Source organism: Neodiprion fabricii, chromosome 3 (assembly GCF_021155785.1).
Source record: "Neodiprion fabricii isolate iyNeoFabr1 chromosome 3, iyNeoFabr1.1, whole genome shotgun sequence".
Classification (NCBI taxonomy): domain Eukaryota; kingdom Metazoa; phylum Arthropoda; class Insecta; order Hymenoptera; family Diprionidae; genus Neodiprion; species Neodiprion fabricii.
This window is the reverse complement of record NC_060241.1, coordinates 32,164,534-32,185,432: the sequence shown is the minus strand read 5'-3', so window position 1 is coordinate 32,185,432 and position 20,899 is coordinate 32,164,534. Positions and strand designations below refer to the sequence as shown.

General features: G+C 39.3%; 1 protein-coding gene across 1 annotated transcript in view; it reads right to left on the bottom strand.

The window, feature by feature from the left end:
• The window catches only part of LOC124178315 (mucin-5AC-like), a 91,702-nt gene that overhangs the window by 37,861 nt on the left and 32,942 nt on the right, over nt 1-20,899 (bottom strand). The window contains exons 3-5 of the mRNA XM_046561552.1: nt 9,256-9,327; nt 9,124-9,185; nt 4,970-5,381 (exon numbers count right to left, since the gene is read on the bottom strand). Coding sequence (XP_046417508.1) covers nt 4,970-5,381; nt 9,124-9,185; nt 9,256-9,327 — 546 coding nt within the window. The remainder of the gene's footprint in view (nt 1-4,969; nt 5,382-9,123; nt 9,186-9,255; nt 9,328-20,899) is intronic.

Genomic DNA, 20,899 nt, shown 5'->3' with positions numbered 1-20,899 from the left:
ACAAAGAAATAAAGTTTGGAAAAAGCATGACGAAGGCAACGAAATAAAATTAAAAAAAAAAAAAAAAAAAATAATAAGAAAGGAGAAGAACAAAAAGTGAATTAGATGGAACAAAAATCACGCGAGCATAAAGTACCAAATACAGATGCACGTATTCTGTGCGTGTAAATACAGATATCGAGAGTCTGAAGGAGCGAGAAGAAGAAGAGGAAGAAAAAGAAGAAGAAGAAGACGAAGAAGAATACGTAATGGGAAGAAAAAACGCGGCGGGCAACTGTTATCGGATTTAAGAATCATAGCGATCATGGACGGCGAGGTGAGGAGAGAAGTATTTAAATTTAAAAGTCACTCGACCGGACATTCGTCACACGATAAATCGAGGCACGATTTCCTAGAGCTTATAAATTCTCGCAATCTGATCCCTCCGCGTGCAGGTTGTTATTACGGTTGTTGGTGCTCCGAAACTCTTGTTAGAAATATTTGGAGGCGATATATGTGTATAATACGTACGTACAATAATACGTAGGTACAACACGGAGGTGGCTGATGGTTTTCAAAATCGCCTTTCTCCTTCTTCTCTTCTTCCGTCTCCTTCTACTTCGCTGCTGCAGGCTGGCATTGACCGGATTATAAAACGCGATGCCTTAATTCAGATAACGTGATTTAGAGAAGAGGGAGTTTTCTTTTTTTTTTTTTTCTTTTAATCAACTTTTCGCACGTCTATCGACGAGTAGTAATAATAAAAATTTTAATCAATTTCATAAATGCGTAATATTATACGCGTATTTATGTCTTCAACGAGATGATAAAAATATTTCGATTAGATTTTGAGAACGAAAAATATACAGCAATGTCTTATTTCCATGAACGTTGTGTAACAAAAGTGTACCCCCGTCTCGTTTTAACTCTGGCAAATACGTTATCTTATGCACGAAACGATACAGATATAATACCGTCGAGATGTTAATGACCTTCGATCAGTGTGCGAGGTTTCGTTTGAAATCGCTAAAGATCGAAGCAAGACCAGTAGGTATATGTAAAAATCACGTGGACGGATTACATTATACAATCTGTACTTCAAGCTCAACTTTAGAGTCAGGTTGAGATCCGGGTTTGAGCGTTCATGATCGGTTACAAAGATCAATACTTATTGTTCATTTAATTACCATACGTATACCATTAGTTATTCGATAATAAAGTTCATCTATCTAATTCACTCAACGCGGGTTGTAATAATTTTTCTATTACCACCAGCGGTTATTTCTCATCGTACTTTGAAACGGCGACTAGATATTTCTATTCGTACAGTTTCGTTACGACTTGGGTTTAATTTAAAGATTGAAAGAAACGGTTACAGCAAACTCACAATTTTAACAAGAAATGCAGTTTCAATTCCTCCAGGAATATCTGGATACTTTCGTACAAGTGAATACCTCCGAGAGAACATATTACTCGAGGGTCAGAGCCTCCCCTCCCGACTAACAATAATATTCAACAAAGTTGAACAAACAAAAATTAATATTACATTAAAAATCCAGCAAAGAGAGAAGCGCAAGAGCTGGAAATAACGTAACGAGCTTATCAACTATTGAATAAAGTGTACGGATTACACCAAGAAACGTGAGGTATAGATTTGTCAACGAATACGTACAAGCTAAAGAGAAAATTCGATCCGAAAGACGGAAAATTATTATGCAAAAATAGTTTCGACGTGGAATTTTGAGAAACAGGATTACCCCTGACGGAAAGAATACGTTGCGAATGAAATACGTACGCTTGTTTGCGATGTGTGAATTTCGATGACTCGTGTGTTGATAGGGAAAAAAAGAAAAAGAAGAAAAAACGTTCGGTTATCTTTTCTCTTCGTCTCCTATCCTCTCCTATCCTCACAGAGTCGTTCGTTCGCAAACGACGAACCGCGCACGTTTCTTAAATTAGTTTTGTTTTGCTGCCGTCCCAGGATATTTTCGGGTTGAAGCATTTACGAGATGCTAGGGGTTATTTCAGCCCAAGTTTATCCTGCACGAGTTTCTTCGGCATGTGTGTAATGTGTAACTCTGATCAAAACGCGCGAGCGACGACGATCTCTGGCCGTGTACGTTATTATAGATGGAACCCGCTTGTAATCACAGACGAGGCTCGGAATGCGGTGAGAATGAAATGTAGCAGAAGAGGAAAAAAGAAAATTATATTTTCGCCCGCAAACTCGAGACACGTGGCGCGTTGCCGAAATATCATAAGCACATTTACCCCGACTATCAATGTCCCCGTTTAACTACCCCCTAAATCAAGCTTACATACAAAACGAATTGCCCGACGTTCGAAATTCTCTCTCACTTCTGTTAATTTTCACGTCACGCTTTCCGCTCTGATGAGCAAAATATACCCAACGTCCAATTAAACACAAACCGTCGCAACACGCGTTATACTACGCGACGTTCCCGAATTTCATATTTTCGAAACATCATCAATCTCTGTAATAAATTTATAAATATTATTCAACATATAAAACAGTATTCTCACCATGCTAAAAAATTTTCAAGTTTTGCAATCATACTTCAGATACGCTGGGTTGAAAGATTGTGGCAAAAAAAAAAAAAAAAAAGTAAAATTCAATCGCGTTTTTCGTCACGTACATCCACAAAAAATGATAAATCTTTCAATCCGAGAGGTCGACGTGGAATCTTGATCGAGATATCACGGAATGCCCCCTACGTACAGATGACAGGAAAATTGTTTCGTTAACTACCGACCGGTGATTTGCAACGTCTGACATGCACGTGCAATTCGCGTTAGCTTATTGAAACGCAAGCGCTGCCGCATCTTGGCACGAACAAGGACGGCAAGTCTGGCCACGTGTGCACAACGCAGCACCGACTGACTGATGTGTGTATTACACACGAGAGCTGCACGCTATCTACCTAACCAGTACATTATGCACACGAGGGCCACGTGCTCGACGATTGTTATCCTCATTAGCCATCGGGATTCGCGTCAATCTATGCGTTATATATGTATATACTATATTAGGGTGGACCTTGTTTAGGGTGTTGACGAATTTTTACCGCCCCATCACTGAAATCAATTTCGAATCTTTTAAAAAGAGTCGCCAAATTTTTTTAGATTCTTACAGCGATTCTGAGACAGCCCGCATTGTGATCCAAGTTTCTTGCGGAAGTGACGTGAGAAAAACTTTTTTTCCCACTATATATTTTATCGTGCAAGTAATAATGTTCCAAAAAATCTGTAACTGCGAGGTTTTAGTCGGCATTAGTGATACTGTATGAAAAAAATAATACACATAGACGAATTGCGCTTCCTCTAAATTAAAAAAAAAAGGTCAGGATTCGAGGTTGTGCAATTCGTCGAGATTGCCTCGTACGATGATGTGTATTATTTCTCAGATATTAGCACTAATTCTCACCAAAACCTCGCGGTTACAGATTATTTGGAACATTATTACTCTTGCAATAATATACATACTGAGAAAAAAAGTTTTACCCATGTTAATTTCCGTAAGAACCTTCGATCGCAATGCGGACTATCTTAGAGTCGATGTAAAAATTTGAAAAAATTAGACGATTGTTTTCGAATTATTTGAAGTTGATTTTGAATAAAGACCACCCTAATATACAAGCACATTAGGATGTTTGAGTAAAAAAACAATTTGCGATTTTCCACCGTGGCATCCGCTAAAAAGTTTGTTTAGGTTAAAAAAAAAAAAGATTCGGTAAAAAGATGAGCGTATTACATTATTTTTCACTTTTTTTCTTACATATTTTTAAATTAGCGAAGCAACACGTTGCAGCACTTCAATTATTATTTATCTCCTGACATTGACATGTTCGACCCAAAGAGCACAATCCGTAATAGAACAATAACATATCAATCGGAATCTTATTTTCCTGGATTAAAAATTCGTATTAAATTATAACTATTCTATAAAATTGAATTAATAATGAAAAATTCGTGAGATTCACATCTCAAACATCAACTGCAGACTTAAACATTACAAGTGTGGGTCTTAGTGACGTAAATCGATATTATGATCGATGTAGGCAGCATAAAACAAAAATAAAAATTGTAATCACGATTAACATATCGAATTGTTTTCTTTTTTTTTTCCTTTTCTCTGTCTTTTCTTTGCAGCAATCGATACCCAGATCATAATATAATTAGCTATCAATTTGCCTCTATCAATTATGCAATCTAGCTATTACATTCGCGAAAATCGTTTTTTATTATTACACATTGTACAGAAATTTTACACACAGCTTTCTCGTTTTCGAAAATTCCCGACGAATCTGTTGACCCGAAGAACGTCACTACTCGATCCTTGCAAACTGTTTCGCTATTCTCCTGAATCTCCCATGGCGATTTAACTTATACTCATTATCAATTTGAAACGTTTGATCAACTTGTTCGTATCATTATAGATTACACAGCGTGAAATGAGTGAAAAATATCAAAGCGCGTAAGCCGAGGTCATTCGATCGTTCGAATGTTGAACAAATTTTAGTCAATAAATTCGTTATTTTCATTGAGACGCCCCCCAGATTAAAACTTTACACAGACTTCTTTTTAATGATTTGGAACAGATCCGGTAGGTATCGCAATAAAAAATATTCCGATCCCCGAATAAGGACCACCCTATCGTACGTAAAAGTCCCAGTCAAATCTCTGCCCGACTCTCTACGTATATGAAATAAAAAAAAAAAAAAAAAAGCCGGCAAAAAAACTTTTGAAAAAAAAAAAAAAAAAATTCCCAGACAATTCCAGGTTTTCCATTACGTGCCACACTACAATCGGATGCGAAACGAATCAACGATCCAGGTAGTACAGGGAGGACAAGGGGGGAGGGGGAAGCTACCAAGAGTAAAAAGTAAAAAAGAGAAAAGAATACAATCCGATCGTGGATGAACGACCTTCGGTGATCGGGCGAAAATGTCAAGGTCAGTGTCTGGCTTACCCAAAAGGTAATGCCGTATCCATTTCTTCTTTGGCGGCGGTGGCATCCAGCGCACAGAGTCGTCGACGTTTATTATCCCGACAACGTCGCTCGTCGACGTCGTGCTATTATAATTAGCGTCCCGTAGACCGCCTAGGTTGTTGTTTGCCTCGCAAGGTGATGTCGACGTCTTTCCCAAATTCATGCCGTTGGGAGCCTGGACAGTCGGCGTCCCTTCCCCGAGCAACAGAACGCCCATTTTTCGTTCAAAGTCTCCTCGATATTTCCAGGTTGACACGACCCTCTTCTTCTTCACATTTCTGTCCGAAATTTCGGGTCGATCGCCTCCGGGGCCGGGGGTGAAAAGGGGAGGAGGAAGAGAAAGAGGAAGACTACACCCTCGACCGGTCTTCCGGATTAATCGGCTCCGATTCTACGATATGATGGATGGATTATTTGAGAGGAAAACGGCTGGCGCAGAGGAATCACGAGAGTCCTGAACACACTAGCTGCCACCTCGACACCTCGAATTCACACAATTTAGGGAAACTTTGTCAACCTGCGGCATTTAAAAGGCGCGAAAAATTCACTGGCTGAGTGCATGAGTCATCGACACTTTTATTCAATATCAGCACGTTTACACATTTTCCGACATAACGGTTGTTTGATCGTTCAATGTTTCACTGGAGAATTGTTTTTCATTCCGACGTGGAAAACAGTTGTTCTGATTTTTGGTCGATCGATTATCAATTTGTTTGACGGGTTATTCTGTTATTCTCACTATTATACGTCAACTGTTCTAAATACAGGAGTAAATGTCATTCTCAAGTTAAATCTCTTAACTTTATATGCCTTCTTTATCTTCGAGTTGAAGACGAAAAAATGATGAAAAATCCACCTTTCCTTGGTATATACAGCACAACTCGATTATTCAATTTATTATTTATACATCACATTCGTTTACAGAAAATTATTATATCAGACAAACCGTACAAGTATACGTAAATAGGTACGATAGCAAGTATATTGTTTTTGAATTGAAAAAATATCGTTGAGATATAGGTATAAATGTTCGTTACGATAGCTGCACGTGTATCACATTCGTACATAAAGAATCCAAAAAGTAAATGGGTAAATTTATCCTTCTTTGTTACAGATTCGACGATTTATTTAAAGTCTCTTTTATACGACAGTCGTATATACATATATACGACAAACAAGAAACCACAGAGACGAATCGAACAATCAGTTCATACCCTCTGTTACCAAAAATTCCTTAACGAAGAGTATACGCATCCGCAAAGAAGATCCTTAAAATTAGGTACGAATCCAATTAAATTTTTGATTTTTTCTTGTTTCTCCTCTTTACCGTTCAGCGTAGTGCAGTTCATAGATTAATCGATGCAACACAACAAGGCAAACCTTCAGTTATACAGGTATGCAGATATGCATGTAAGAAACGCGAAGGTTCGAAACGAGTTACCGGTGTTACGCAGGCGCCTCTGCCCCTCCCTGCCTCGACGACACGGATTAACGCGATACGGGCGTGCGGCAAGGAAAGAGGATCGACGAACGAAGAGGCGAAATGAAAGAGCCGATGCAGGCCGAATCGTCGCAAGAATTTGACACTCGTATCGCGCGAGTCGCGAACGCCGACTGAGAGAAGCCTCTCAACGGCGGAGATACCGCGGCGGCGGCGGCGGCGGCGGCGGCTTTGAGCACTCGTCACTCCCACCGGCTGCGGAGGGGGGGTTTGGAGGGGGGCGTCTGACGTTGGGGGGGGTGTTAATTCACACGGCGTGATCGACGTCGATCACCGAGCGTCGCGTGGACACAACACACGTTTCCCAAACTCCTGCACGTATGCACGCGTATGCAAACATGTGTACGATACGCATACACACTACACACGCACAAATACCCGTGACGCGCACGTAGCCTGCAAGTATACGCACGTATGCGCGACCACATTTTTATATTGTATATAAAGACATGTTGTAGATACGTATGTAGGTGGGGGAGGTAGAGGTGGACGTCTCTTCTGTCCCCCCCCCCCCCCTCAGACAATTCTCGATCCTGACCATTGGTTATTATTTTATTTACCCACCGTTGCTGCAGGTATTTGCTCCCAGCAACCGAGGCATGGCACGTGGTTTTATATTTAACCTGTCTCCTTCTCTCTCTCCTTCTCTTTATATCTTGCTATCTATATCCCTCTCAGCTTCGGATATAATGTATACACATATGTGTTATAGGTGGGCAAACGTTCGTCTCTCGCCTCACGGTCAAGCAGTCCGTTTGTAATTATACACAGCGGGTATACACGCACGTACGGTGAATTTTTTTCATACCGTATACGCGTATACCTCTAACTTCTTCACCTGTGGATTTTAGCGAGTGGTCATCGTCATTGTTCTCCTTCTTTTTTCGACGCGTGTATGTATTTCAGTTATCATACCCTTGTATAAAAGCAACGTCGAGACTTCGTACATAGATACATGTGTATAATTGCAAGTGCGAAGGCAAATTTTCATTTTGTTCTATACGTATACCTTAATTTCACAATGGGATAACGTTGATAATACCGGCAAAGTGGAGAATGCGTGAGAGCAGAGGTGGCGTAATAAACAAAACTCTTCAAAACTTGATAGACGAAATGATGATAATTGAAAAGTAGTTACATACACGGCGTACAAATGAAGGTTAATTAATTTTTTTGCAATCTCAAAATAACGAATTAAATTTTCTCAATTTCATAACCTTCTTCAACCCCGGAGTTCACGGCTCCGGGGGTTTCTCTGGCCTTACTGTATCGAGAAAAAATATGCGAGATATCATTGTATGCATATACTATACATCGTCTCGCAAAAAACAAGAGCGTCGAGCGATCAGAGAATGGATATACTCGATTACTCGAGGCGCGAGAGCGGCGAATTTACCGTGAAGCTTCGAATTCTGCACAACTTATAGATGACTAGGTACGCGATATCTCACTGACCGATCAACGAGGTGCGATCCTTTAATATATAGGTATGAGGAATATCCTTGAACCCATATTATACCCGCGTAAGCTTTCCTCGCCTATAACCACATTCTGTCTGTCTGATTGTAGAAGAAACGTCTCTCTCTCTTCTAGCACTTCCTTAATTTTTCGAAATTAAACTATACAGGTACAGTACCGAAAGAATCAATCCCTCCTTCCTTGTTTGATGCAGTTACATTACCGAGTTCCGAGCTTTTTCTTTCAGCACTGTTGTAGGTATACATAAATAGTTACGATTTGTTTTCAACATTTCAAATGAAATATAAATTCCCCACATCGTCAGGTGTAACGTATCATTGGTCATTTCAAAATAAAAGTAACCAAAAATCCATCACATCATTTCGGAAGAAAAATTTTCATTCGTTTGCTCACGGAAATTAAAAAATCATATACATACACTTTATACCGCAGTTGCCTAGCATTGGTAGAACGAGTAACGCCTGAACAACGTTCACCCCATTTTTCTTAATCGCAATAAATTATCAATCAAAATAATGTGTTTAACCCCCGCATCAAAAATTGGTCCCAATTTTTCACTGTACAATCACGATGCGATATAACAAAACGAACGGCATGTATCCGAAAGATATCCATGCGATATCGATTGTACAGGCAATAACGAACAAGAGGTCTTCCCAGTGGACGCGAATCGTTACGTAATGTATATTCGGAGGAGGGTCGGTTTGAAAGTCAGTCGTCAGACGGAGAGAGAGAGAGAGAGAGAGAGAGAAAGAGAGAGACTCTGTGGACAGGCGGTTCTAAGTTTACTTAAGGTGAGTCAAACCGGCGTGCACACAGGATATTATGTATCTTGGAAAACTGTCAAACGTTCGTTTTGACGAGTCGAATTTCTCTCTCTCTCTCTCTTTCTTTCTCTAGTCAGCGCAACGCGTAGACTGCACGACTGCTCCTCCCTCGTTATCTCGTCGTTCTCTTATTATCCAATTCTCGACTTAAGGTCTTGTTAACCGATGTTCACTCGACGACGATAACGACACTTTTACACAGTTTCCATAACGTCCCTGCCCGTAACATAAATTTCCAACGATGCGGATCAGTTGCACAAAGGCGTGAACAAATTAGCCATCTTCGTCGCTTCGTACGTACAACGATTTACAGTTGGCTAGGTTACTCGCATCAATCCTACAGTCGGACGGATCCGCCTGACGTTGATGATCCATGGCTGAATTGCGTCTTAAACACGACGTCGATCACGATGAATTTAATACAATACGATGTTACATATGCCGATCGAAACACTTACCATCGATGATGAGCATTTTTTCTTCGCAGAAGAGGTCATCGAGCTCGGATCGTTCTCTTTTCACCTTGATACCTGAAAATGGAAGGAAAATTTTGAAATTAGCTACGTAACAATGAAAATCCCATGACTACTAACCGGTTTTAACCAGTTCGCTAATACATTTCAGCATAGGAAAAATTCAGCCACGATCGATAGACGCGCGTTTCCGGTCAACAAAAGTCAACGGTCAACAAGTTAGAAATGAAATTCGTCGATTCGCGAGGCATCGGGACGTTCGATTGTAACCATTCGATCCTTCAATGTCACGCGTCCTCACCGTCGATCGGCTGGCAACGATCATCAGCAAGTCAAACTTCGCCCTCTTATCAACTCGTCATACCGATCGTATTGGAGGAAATGAGGGGGAAAAAAAAATAAAAAAAAAAAAGAAACCAACCTTACCGATCAAATTACATATTGTATGCATATATGCTGCAGCTATAACGAGGGTAAAATCGCTCGACTTATGGAACCTCTGCAAGTCGATCGAGTATGTACAATATTTGCATCAACTACACGTACAAAGGTAAAAAAAAAAAAAAAAAAACGTAGTCGCCGTTTCCTGCACTACCGCGTCCGTTTTTCTTTTTTCCTTGTCTTTCTTTCTTCCTTTGCGTAGATCCAGACTGGCATCAAGGCCGCAACGTTGGTTACAGCAGCTGGATTTGTTCATTTTTTTTTTCTTTTTTTTTAAATTCATTTATTTACTTATTTCACAAAAATAAAACACAAGTTACGAGTTTACGGACGACTAATAGATAGCGTAGAATCGGTTGTCCGACAAATTTTGTGTAGGAGTACGAAATATGCTTCGCACGTTAGGAATACTGTATGTCTGTACGTACCTACGTCACGTATAACGTACGTACACAGACGAAGCATTGCTCTATATTGTGATAGTGGGATAGGAAAAAAGAGATAAACGGGAAGAGTGACAAAATGAAATGTAAAATAGGATAGAAAAAAAAAAAAAAGAAAAAAGAAAGAATACAGAAAACGTAAAGAATAAAATAAAAGAACAAGAGCTAACTTCCACGCATTTAAATTGGTGCTACTGAATAAATCTACCGAGATTATGCAGCAGCCACTGGCCAGTATTTCGATCGAGCGAATAACTAACCTCGGTTTACGTCACGATTTTCATAGTCCAATCACTAAAACGGCAGAAACGTGCGTCTCTTGCCCGTGCAACAATGGATAAGTTATTCCAATCATGCACATTTCGTGAATAACCAACCATGACCAAGAGCCGTACAATTGGTATCGAATTCGATGCAAGGGACATGAGAAAAGTGACAAGTGTGCGAAGATGACCGAGGAGAACGTACGAAATCGAACGACCTTACCTTAAACGTCCAGTACATTATGTACAATACATGTTCGCACGTCTATGTATAAGAAAAGCAAATAATCGACAGCTGTGATATTTTTTTTCACATTAGATAGCTGAGGGTGACTCCGATAAAAGGATCATCCATCTATGTCAAACAAACGGCCGTCCGTTAACGCGAATCGACGTGCAGGAATTTCCGGAATGGGGTTGATTAATTTTCAATTTTAACCTCAAGAAAGGGAGAAAACGTGTCAAGATCGTGATTTCAGTTTGAAACAAGAAAAAAAAAAAAAGAAAGAATATCAACGACCGGTGTATTTAGTAAAAACAACGGCGCCAGCCTTGATCAGGCTCATATTACACCAATCGCCAAAAGGTGTCGACGATGCAGTCTTACCAACGCCCCACGTGGTTCGCGTTACCTGCTGCAAGTACACAAGGCGTTGCACGTATTATTCACGTACTTTTCGACACACGCCTCACGCGTACATTACTTGCATACGTGCATGTAAGATACGTACCGAGGACGATGATGATACGACGTTGCGCACGAGTTGCAGGCAATACGTATTAAGGTGTAACCGTGAGTCGGCGTCGTCTTTATTTCTACGTTGGCATAAGAGGCCACGTGACGGAGTGCATACGCACTCGAAAAGCTGGATGTATATGTATAACTCGGACACCGGCGGTCCGAGGCGTATAAAAATATCAATTTCATCGGCCAGGCCAATTAGAGTTGCTGTTGGAACGAAACGGCACGAGATGGCACCAAATGAAATATATATATAATATTCTAAAACAGATCCGTTCCAGCGCGCCTACGTCCTCCTCCAGTACAGTGAAACGTGGCATTTTTACACACTCTTTGACTCGGTCTTTGCAATTTGATTAGCTCATCCGGTCGTAATATAATGTTACATTTTCCTATTAGTCAATTTCGGCCACAACGGAACGGGCGTGGATATAAACTCTACGTCTACGATCTACGGATTTACATACCTATATTACAAACCCGATTGCCGAGTGGTAGTTGACACGGGGTTTTGCCGCAACAGTAAAGACGTTTTCCATATGTTGCAATATCTCGCGATCGTTTATATTGCATAAGAATATGCAATATAATTCGTGGCATGCGATATAGCAAGATTGAGATCGCGCGAGTCGTCTCGGGTATTTTTTTTTTTATCTTAGTCCACATTTCTTTTTTCTTTTTTTCTTTTTTTTTTTTCGTTACTTCGTCTTGTTATCTGGCTCTCTCTCTCTCTCTCGCTCTCCCTCTAACGTATCGTACGTATAGCAGGAACGGAGAGACGTATATATGCAAAGTGCGCGGTGACGTGTGCAAAGCAGCTGTACCCTGGCCAAAAGTCATGTGGGAGCATATCTATAACGTTACAATGTATAAACACGACGGTGAGGGAAATGATGCGATATGCGGTACCAACGGCCAACTCTTTGCGCAACAAAATGAACACACACATACACACACACACACACGTATATACCTAGGCAGCCTTTCTACATTTTGATCAATTTCGTAGAGTGAAAAAAGTTCCTAAGCGATATATGATTTGTTGAACGAATGTGACGCAGAGATGCAGAAACGTTGCTTTACCGCAATTTTAAGCCATACATCGCTCCGATTATAAATAAAATTGTCTGATATCAGAATTCAATTCTTGCTATGAAAAAATAACTTTTCTTGCGTTGTTGTATACCTAATTCGAGAGATGACCGAGTTATGAGCGATTCGACGAATTTAACGAGGAGACGTTAAAACTCCCTACAGTATAACGTTTCGAGGTGAACCGATCGTTAATGACGAGATGAAAACTTCTGCTGCATGCTAAAACGATATAAGAAAAAATAAAAGAAGAAGAAGAAGAAGAAGAAAAAGAAAAAGAAGGGGCAACAGGCGACGTTAAAACAAGGACGTAACAAATCGCCATCGCCAGACGTATGTCGGTATATAAGGCGAAGCACTTTGTCTTTAGGTATAGAAGTGTCGATCGTTTGCAGGGTGTTCCCACTTACTGCGAAGCGATTTGTTCAACGATTTTCGATATCCTAACGGGCAATTTTTACACGTTATCGCTTTCAAGGTGCTCCTGCAGCATGTTCACTCGAAACATTCGTCTGCAGGCTCTCAGCGACAGGCGTCTGCAGATTTCGCACCTCATCCTGAACCCATTTAACATTTTCTTCCGCCGATAACCGAAGAGATTAAAAAATATTTCCTTCGCTATTCTGAGACATAAATAACTTGGAAAATTTGTACAACGTTTACTTCCATATATCCATCATTGTTCCCCAGAATGTATCTGTTATATTATAAATATCTCTTCCAGATCAATCGCTTCAAAGAGTTTCATCGTTTTCTTTATTGCCCCCCCTTTTTCCCCATTTCTTGGTTGGTTGTAGTTCGAAACGAAGCGTGGATGAGATTGCCCGATGCAGGCCACGTGGTCGTGCCAAATCTGAATCACATGTTTAATATTACGCACACGAAGTTTGCGGCTTTTCTGAAACTCGTTAAAACGACGTACATAAGTACGCATGCGTACATATATAGTTATATAGTTATATATATATATACGCCGATACGCGCGTATGTGAAAGAAAACACCGCAACACAACATCACGCGGGTCTCTGGTATAAAGTTTAAATAGACCTGCCCCACTTTCGTTTAATCGTTATTTTGCTTATACGTAGGTACCCGTAACACGCCGCTCCCGGCATGCACACACTTTCGTGTTCGATTCGCGTCACGTATCGCATTAGCACGCAGGTATTAAAAGGTGTTAAAAATCGCGAATCTAGGTATGCAAGATTTTAATCCATGGCCGTAAACTGCCGCGCAAATATCTATGCATTAATATTATACATACCGCGATAACCGATCTAGGTACCTGTATACACATAGGCGTAGGTAGAGGTGTACAAGGTATGCGGATCTACAATGATTTTTCACTTTTAGATCATCCGTGTGGAACGCAATCCCATAAATCCCCGCGTTATGGCTTTTATTCAAACGAAAAATCTGGATTTATGTATCCAGACGCCTCCTCGCTCGTCCGTGACTTTATATCGGTGATTTTTGATCGCCGTATCTTTTTTTTTCTACATGTATTGACTCAAATGTTTTATACGGTACACGTACATACGTAATAATAATATGATCTGTATCGTTGAATCTCCTAGTTTCATTCCGTTACGGAAAGGAAGAGGTAGAGCTTATAAAAGACGGAAAAAAAAAAAAAACAGAAAAAATATGAAACGTGGAGAAAGTTCTGTACTTTGGGAATGAAACTAGTTAGCAATGATATGGCAGTTTACTTCTGAATCTATGTATTGTATCTATCGTAAGATAGCGTGATATAAATTTAGCTTTTTATACATGCATAAATATTTAATGAATATGTTGGACACATATTACATGTAATGAACGACAGCCTTCTTTCAACGTCAAGATCACCGCGAGCCATGATAAAAGTGAAAAAGCAAAAGAAAAGAAACAAACGAAGATAAAGAAAGATAAGAAAAAACGCATATTATAATATGCGCGATCTTAATAATCACTGATTGCGAGACCGAAAGGAAGAATCGAAAAGCCCAGCGATAGATAAACAAACGAAGAACACACTACATTATGTATACCATATTTTTACTCTCAATTTTCTTAAACTTCTTCGTCTCGATAAATATAAGTACATCGTTATATTCGCCAAGCGTTTAACGATAAGTTTATTATACACACACTTACAGTAGGTAAGTGATAATATTACAAAGATATACGTTATACAGACAGCTTTGAGTGAAATAAAAAAGTTAGAAAAGAGCCTCGCTCTTTACAAACTAACATAATGTTGAGTACATGCCTGGTGGTGCCTTGTTGCTACTGGTTGTATAACCAGGGATAAAAATAAGTTAAATTGAGGCGCTGGCAAGATGTTACGCAACGTTCCGAGAATGACGAAGGTACGCGACCTAACCTAACGAGCTATAGGTTATCAGAGGTTTTTCGACCAAGTGCGTAAAAGAGCGAGAGAGAGAGAGAGGGGGAGAGAGGGAAGGGGAGTGGAGAGATATCGTCGCCAAAGCAACACCGTCGTCTGGCATTACACGGACTGCTGCACGTTACTTGCGTGGCAGACATTCGGTGCCGGCGACGTCCGATTGCAGAGAACTTGAAAAGCTGCACGTAAAACTTGGCGTGCATGGCAGCAGGATCGATTCCTTTCGGCGGGCGAAAGAGCTTCCGAATCACCTGTCGAAACACCGAGGACACGAAGGAGACGAGAAAAAAAAAAAAAAAAAATTAAAAAAGTGGAATAAATTTGAAACGAAAGGAAAAAAAAAAAAAAAAAAAAACACGAAACGTACCGCAACGATCGAACAACGTTGTTTCTACAAATATTTGAACTTCGCATTGCGCTCTCTAATAGCCGATGACCATATCGCAAACAAAACGGATCAGTCGGACACAACTGTGCAGTTTGGTTGGACCACAACCGCGCGGAAACCAGACGAAACGATTGCTTGACAAGCAAAAAAAATGTCGCCCTTTTCGATTTTTGCTGTTTTCTTTTCTTTTTTCGTGTCTTGATCGTTAATGATCGTCAAAGCACAAAATTGCTTTTCAGCCTGTATAACTTACAATCAACTGTACTACTAATTTTGGCAAAAACTAAAAACAAACCACTTTTTCAAAAATTGTTTTATCCACATAATATGGAGGTAATGTAGTATCAACGTTTGGTAGAAGAAATTAACGTAAATAATAATTTTCACACATACATATTTACGCCGATATTTCAAAAATATAAAGAAAAACGGTAAATACATAATAAAAGTACAAAAAGAAATTTTCTTTCAAGCTAAAGACTACGTAGATTCGATGGGGCGTTAATGTTGTTTGTTCAGACGATGACGCGAGGACCGTTGACAGAAACGAATTTCTACAAAGAACAAGGGCTGAACGCAAGTCGATATCCGTTTTCCGAGAGGTTTCGTGCGCCGCATTATCTGCAGCCGGTGTAAAAAAAATGTCGTTTTTAAGAAGGAGAGACGAGGAAAAGGAGGAATGAAAAAGAATGAATGAAAAATACACGGAAAGCGGAAAGTGAAGGAAGAACGACGACGGTTGACATCATCGCCTCTGCACCGCGTGCGATGCACGCGACCGTCTATTTCTCTCCGTGGTATTTCGACATTTCGAGAACAGGTGACGATATTTTTAAACTAGTATGTAATACGCGTTTATAAACGAGGGTTCGCGTATCGTCCATCGTTCTCTTCATCGTCATCGTCATCGTCGACAATAGATATTTAATATAATCACACCATTTTTCGACCCATCGCACAGTCAAGATTGCCAGCTATTCCATCTAGGCTTTGCAAAATTACACAGGCCTCCGAAGTAGAACTCTTAATTTATCACTAGTTTTAAAACTAGTTTTAAAAAATTTTAGCTCTACTTGAACGACGTTATTGTCACGTATTCCGATATATACAATGCCAACCAATCACCAATTGCAATTTGTTGATCCTGGTCGTTCGGTTTTTTTTTTCCAATTCAAAATGTTATCTGAAGCATGCATATATAGTACAAAACATGACGTTTTCAATAATCAAACTTGTAAACTTGAAAATTAATCCGGAAGGTCAAAAATCATCAGGTCAAGGACCGTGACAGCAAAAACTACGAAACATTAGTCCTGAAAGTTAAAAGTCACCAGGTCAAGGACCTGGACAGCCAGAACTACGGAGCGCTAGTCCTGGAGGTCGAGATCCACCAGGTGGGGAACCTGGAGCGTTGGATCCAGGAGGCAGAGAACCCGGTACTCGAAATTTGCGGAGCGCGATTCTCATACGTCCGCTCTACTGCGCGGTTGTTTCCAGACTGAGCAATTCGGCTATCAGATTTTCAAGCAGATCGATGACGTCAAGAGAAAAAAAAGTTTGGGTGACGTCACTTTCTGAACATCCGAACATCCAAACTTTGGTTTCGAACTTTAAAACTATGTATGATGTATGATGTATGATGTATGATGTATGATGTATGATATGATGTATAATGATTTTAGTTTTCACATTTCACACAAGAAATACGCACTTTATCTTTCCTGCCGATTCCAGACTCAAGCGGCTCGGCCCTTCGATTGTCAGCCGTTGAGAGAAAAACTTTTGGGTGACGTCACTTTCTAAACATCCGAACATCCAAACATCCAAACTTTGGTTTCGAACTTTAACACTATTTATCATTAAACTCATAATGCTTTCTTTTTAGGTATTTAGGTATGTGGAGTTAAAATATAGCAGTACAATATTTATGAAAAAATTTCAAATAAAATCTGTGCTACCTGTGCAGCTCTAAATATGCTTGAAATCCTCACAAACAAGGACTAGTGACGATAGACGAATATTCAAACATCAATACTACTATTAATACGTATGTATAATTAACACGGAAATTGGAAGTTAACTCTACTAGTACTAAGAAAACAGAAATAAAAAAATTCTTAGAAAATTTGCGCGATAAAATTTTTTTAATATTTTTCCCATAGATTCGTACTCAATACCTACAGAAATTACTACTCAGTTTTATCGGAAGAAAGCCATTGCAGGACTGTGTTATTTGTGCCGAAGATACTTGACCGTACAAGAATTTCAAAACATTACTGTTTCTTGGTGTCTGCTGTGGTTACAAAGAAAAAAAGAACTAGATTTAAAAAATGTTGACCTCGTGACGAGAGCCTCTCTTTGAAGAGAACTAAAAACGAACATTCGTTTCAAATAGTCAAATATATATATATATATATATATATATATATATATATATATATATATATATATATACATATTTACAAGAAAAGGAACCGTAAATTTCAACAATACAGTTACAGTTACAAAGACGAGTTACAAAGTTGTATTCTTTGCAAATGAAAATATTTAACTGGTATATATAATGCACGCAGCAACGGTTTCTTCTCCTGCATTGTTATGTGACATAATAACTGGAATAATAAATGGACACAGTATAAACGCTCACGCGAGATTATAAATATCTCGAAGCGTGGTGGAGGTTGTGGGAGGTGAGAATATGTAATTCCACTTACGGACGATGACGATCCGACTGGCATATATATCACAAAGTGATTGACTTATTGCACGTGATTTATAAAATTGACGACTTCTCTATGAGTCAGCATCGCCACTACACGATCGCATAACAGAAGATTCTTAATTGGCCGCAATCAATGAACGACGCGTCGTTACGTTGTTGTTTTATCTCCTTTTTTCTTTTTTTTTTTTCCCCCTGTCACGAGCACAGGTACACTGCACGAATTCGTGTTAAGATATACACTCGTATAAATTCTACGAGAGACTCGATCCCCGGTTAAATTGGACGATCCGGTGTTGCTTCTACGCAGCAAATCGGTCAGGCAATTGCAGTAAAGCGACCAAAACCCCGGCGGCTATAAAGATCCACTATTATACGTTTTGCCAATCAAAGAAACAAAATCGTCCGTGTTTTATTACTTGCGCGCTAAAGTTTCACGCGGTTTGGGAAATCTATATTACGGACAAAACCGGATCTCATCCTTCAACGTGCAAATGTCAACACCACGTCACCCGAGAAGTCTTACAAGTATACCTGTTACAGAACAGTGTAACGACAAATTTTTTTTTTTTTGTCGCATTTTGTTAATCAAACTAATATTCTGGTGACAACTGCCGAGTTTTTTTTGTTCTACATAGTCTCTGAAATATTTCCAAGTCTAAAAAAAATATAAAATTTGTTTATTTATTGCAAAAATAGCAAATGTAAACAAAATTTTCGAAATTCGTACTTTTCTACGAAAACGACGATTTTCTGCTAATCCATCATTAGAATCCGAATGCCAATTTCACACAAACTTCATATGCAACAAAATAATTCGCAGAATTTTTGGAAAATTTTTCTTGGTTTTCTTTGTCCGCCATATTCGATCCGCAATTTTGAATTTTCAAATTTTGAACTTAGACTTGTAATAAGTGACCCTAAAAACCATGTAGCATGAAGTTTTATCAAAATTAAATAACTTTTTCAAATTTACGTCCGTGATATTGAATCTGACATTTTTAGTTTTAGATTTTCGAGTTCAGATTCGTAATTAACGACCTCAAAGACAATTTGACAATGAGAAAATCAGATACCACGAATTGAGAATTTGGCGCAAAATTGCGGGAAATTAATCGAGACAAATGAGAACAAAAAAAAGTAAAAATGTAATAAACATCAAGATTCGAATATTTATTTTCATTCTAAAATAAGGCTTTTCTTGTCTGGATCTTTCTTATTCTTTTCACCATGTCGTGTCCTTTACCTATTACTCTGTACACGATAAATTCATTTAAGTACGTCGAAACATTAAATAAACTAAAAATATGAAATCATAATACCATAAATTGGTAAAGAAAATGGGAAAAGAAATACCGGAAAATAGTACGAAAATGAACAACAGCCTTGTCGGCTATGGAGTTCTGATCGGCAATGCCACATCTCCGCGCAATGTCATGTGGGTAAGAAGGTTCACTCTGTGTGCAGCAGCGGGCGTTCGCTGCACGGTGTCGCCATCTAACGACGGAACATTCAAGCTCCGGGTCAACACCACGGTGGTTTCAAAAGCCACGTGCTCTGCTGACACAATAACAAGCAGAGACCACGTGGTCGTCAGGTTCGCTCGATACCGCCAGCCGGCGGCCAGCCGTCTTCTGCAAAAATTCCTGCCGTCATTCTTGCACGTTTTTCGGTTTCCTTATTGTTTTTCTTTTTCTTTCCGTTTTTTTTTTTTTTCACGCCTAACAAGAGCAATTTAGCCTTTGAATTCTACAAAGTACATCTTTTTTTTTTCATCACGAAATTAGAACAGTCCGCAAAAAGAAGACTCACAGTTGCATTTTCCAAAAGTATAGGCTGTTGCAACGAAAATTACGAATCGAATCAACGAAAGTTTTGAAGTAAGTTAACAAACGATAACATTCGAAATATTCGATTAACACAAGAATATGGCTCTACCGCTGCGCTTTAATCTTTTATCTAGATGTGAAGCAGTGTGAATTAGAAACCCTGACGTGCGATCGTGGCCTTAATAGGATTACAGAAAGGTGAGCCATCACCGTCTATATATTATTCACATGTTAGTCGAGCAGGAAGCGCAACTTGTGCATACACACATTACGGTATAATTACATATCTACACCTACGTAACAACGTAAGTAATGAAAAACGAAAAAAAAAGACTTTGGAAAGACAGGAATTTTTAAAGTTAATCGCAGAACCGTTCCAAGAAATAGAAAACAGAGCAGCTGCGCCGAGAGAATAGTGACCAATGAACTGGATATAGGGGACCACCGGCATTTCAACCATTAAAAGAAACGAAGAAGAAGAAAATTTCACTAATTTGTGAGAAGCGACTTCGTAAACTTGATGCATTATTGGCAACCATCTATTTGTCGCACGCAGCTCGAAGCGGCTTTCATCTCATCAGAGAGAGAGAGAGAGAGAGAGAGAGAGAGAGGGAGGGGGGGGGGGGGGTGAGAGAAAGAGAGAGAGATAATAGTCGACGAAGCGACGGTCAAAGGGGGTCGGGATGAAGGGAGGAAATAAGTGGCGACTGACGAAGAGGTGCACAGCTGCTTCGTGTGAAGAAAAAATAGATCATACTTGCAGGTGTCTATTTTAACAATGTTAAAAAAACATCCGGAGCAACAATGAGAAAAATGCCAATGTACCAGATAGATTCGAGGTAAATCGAAAAAAATTTGGCACACTTTCGACGGTTTGGAATATACGTATCTTAGACTGTATCAAAAAAGTCAAATATTTTTTTTCGAAATTCAAGTCGATAATATAGTTTCAAATGACCAAAAAAAAAAAAAACTGTCCAAGTTTCAGCTCTTAATATTAATATTTAGAGGTGCCTCATCGCGATTTTATATTTCCCATTTAAATAACATGGGAACATTTTTTTTTAACCTGAGATTTTTTATCACTCGTCAACGCATTGGTGTACTCGTAAAACCACAACGTGTTTTTGTAGGAAATTCAACGCTCTACAAAAAAAGTCTCTACCCGTCATTTTAAGATAAATCTACTCTTTCAAAAGGTATTTGAAGTCAACAGTTACTTAAATTCCTAAAATACCTTCTGACTTTAAATACTTTTACAGTAGATCCGTACACGGAATCTTTTCTTTTTATTTTTCTTCACCCCACGCAGGATTTGG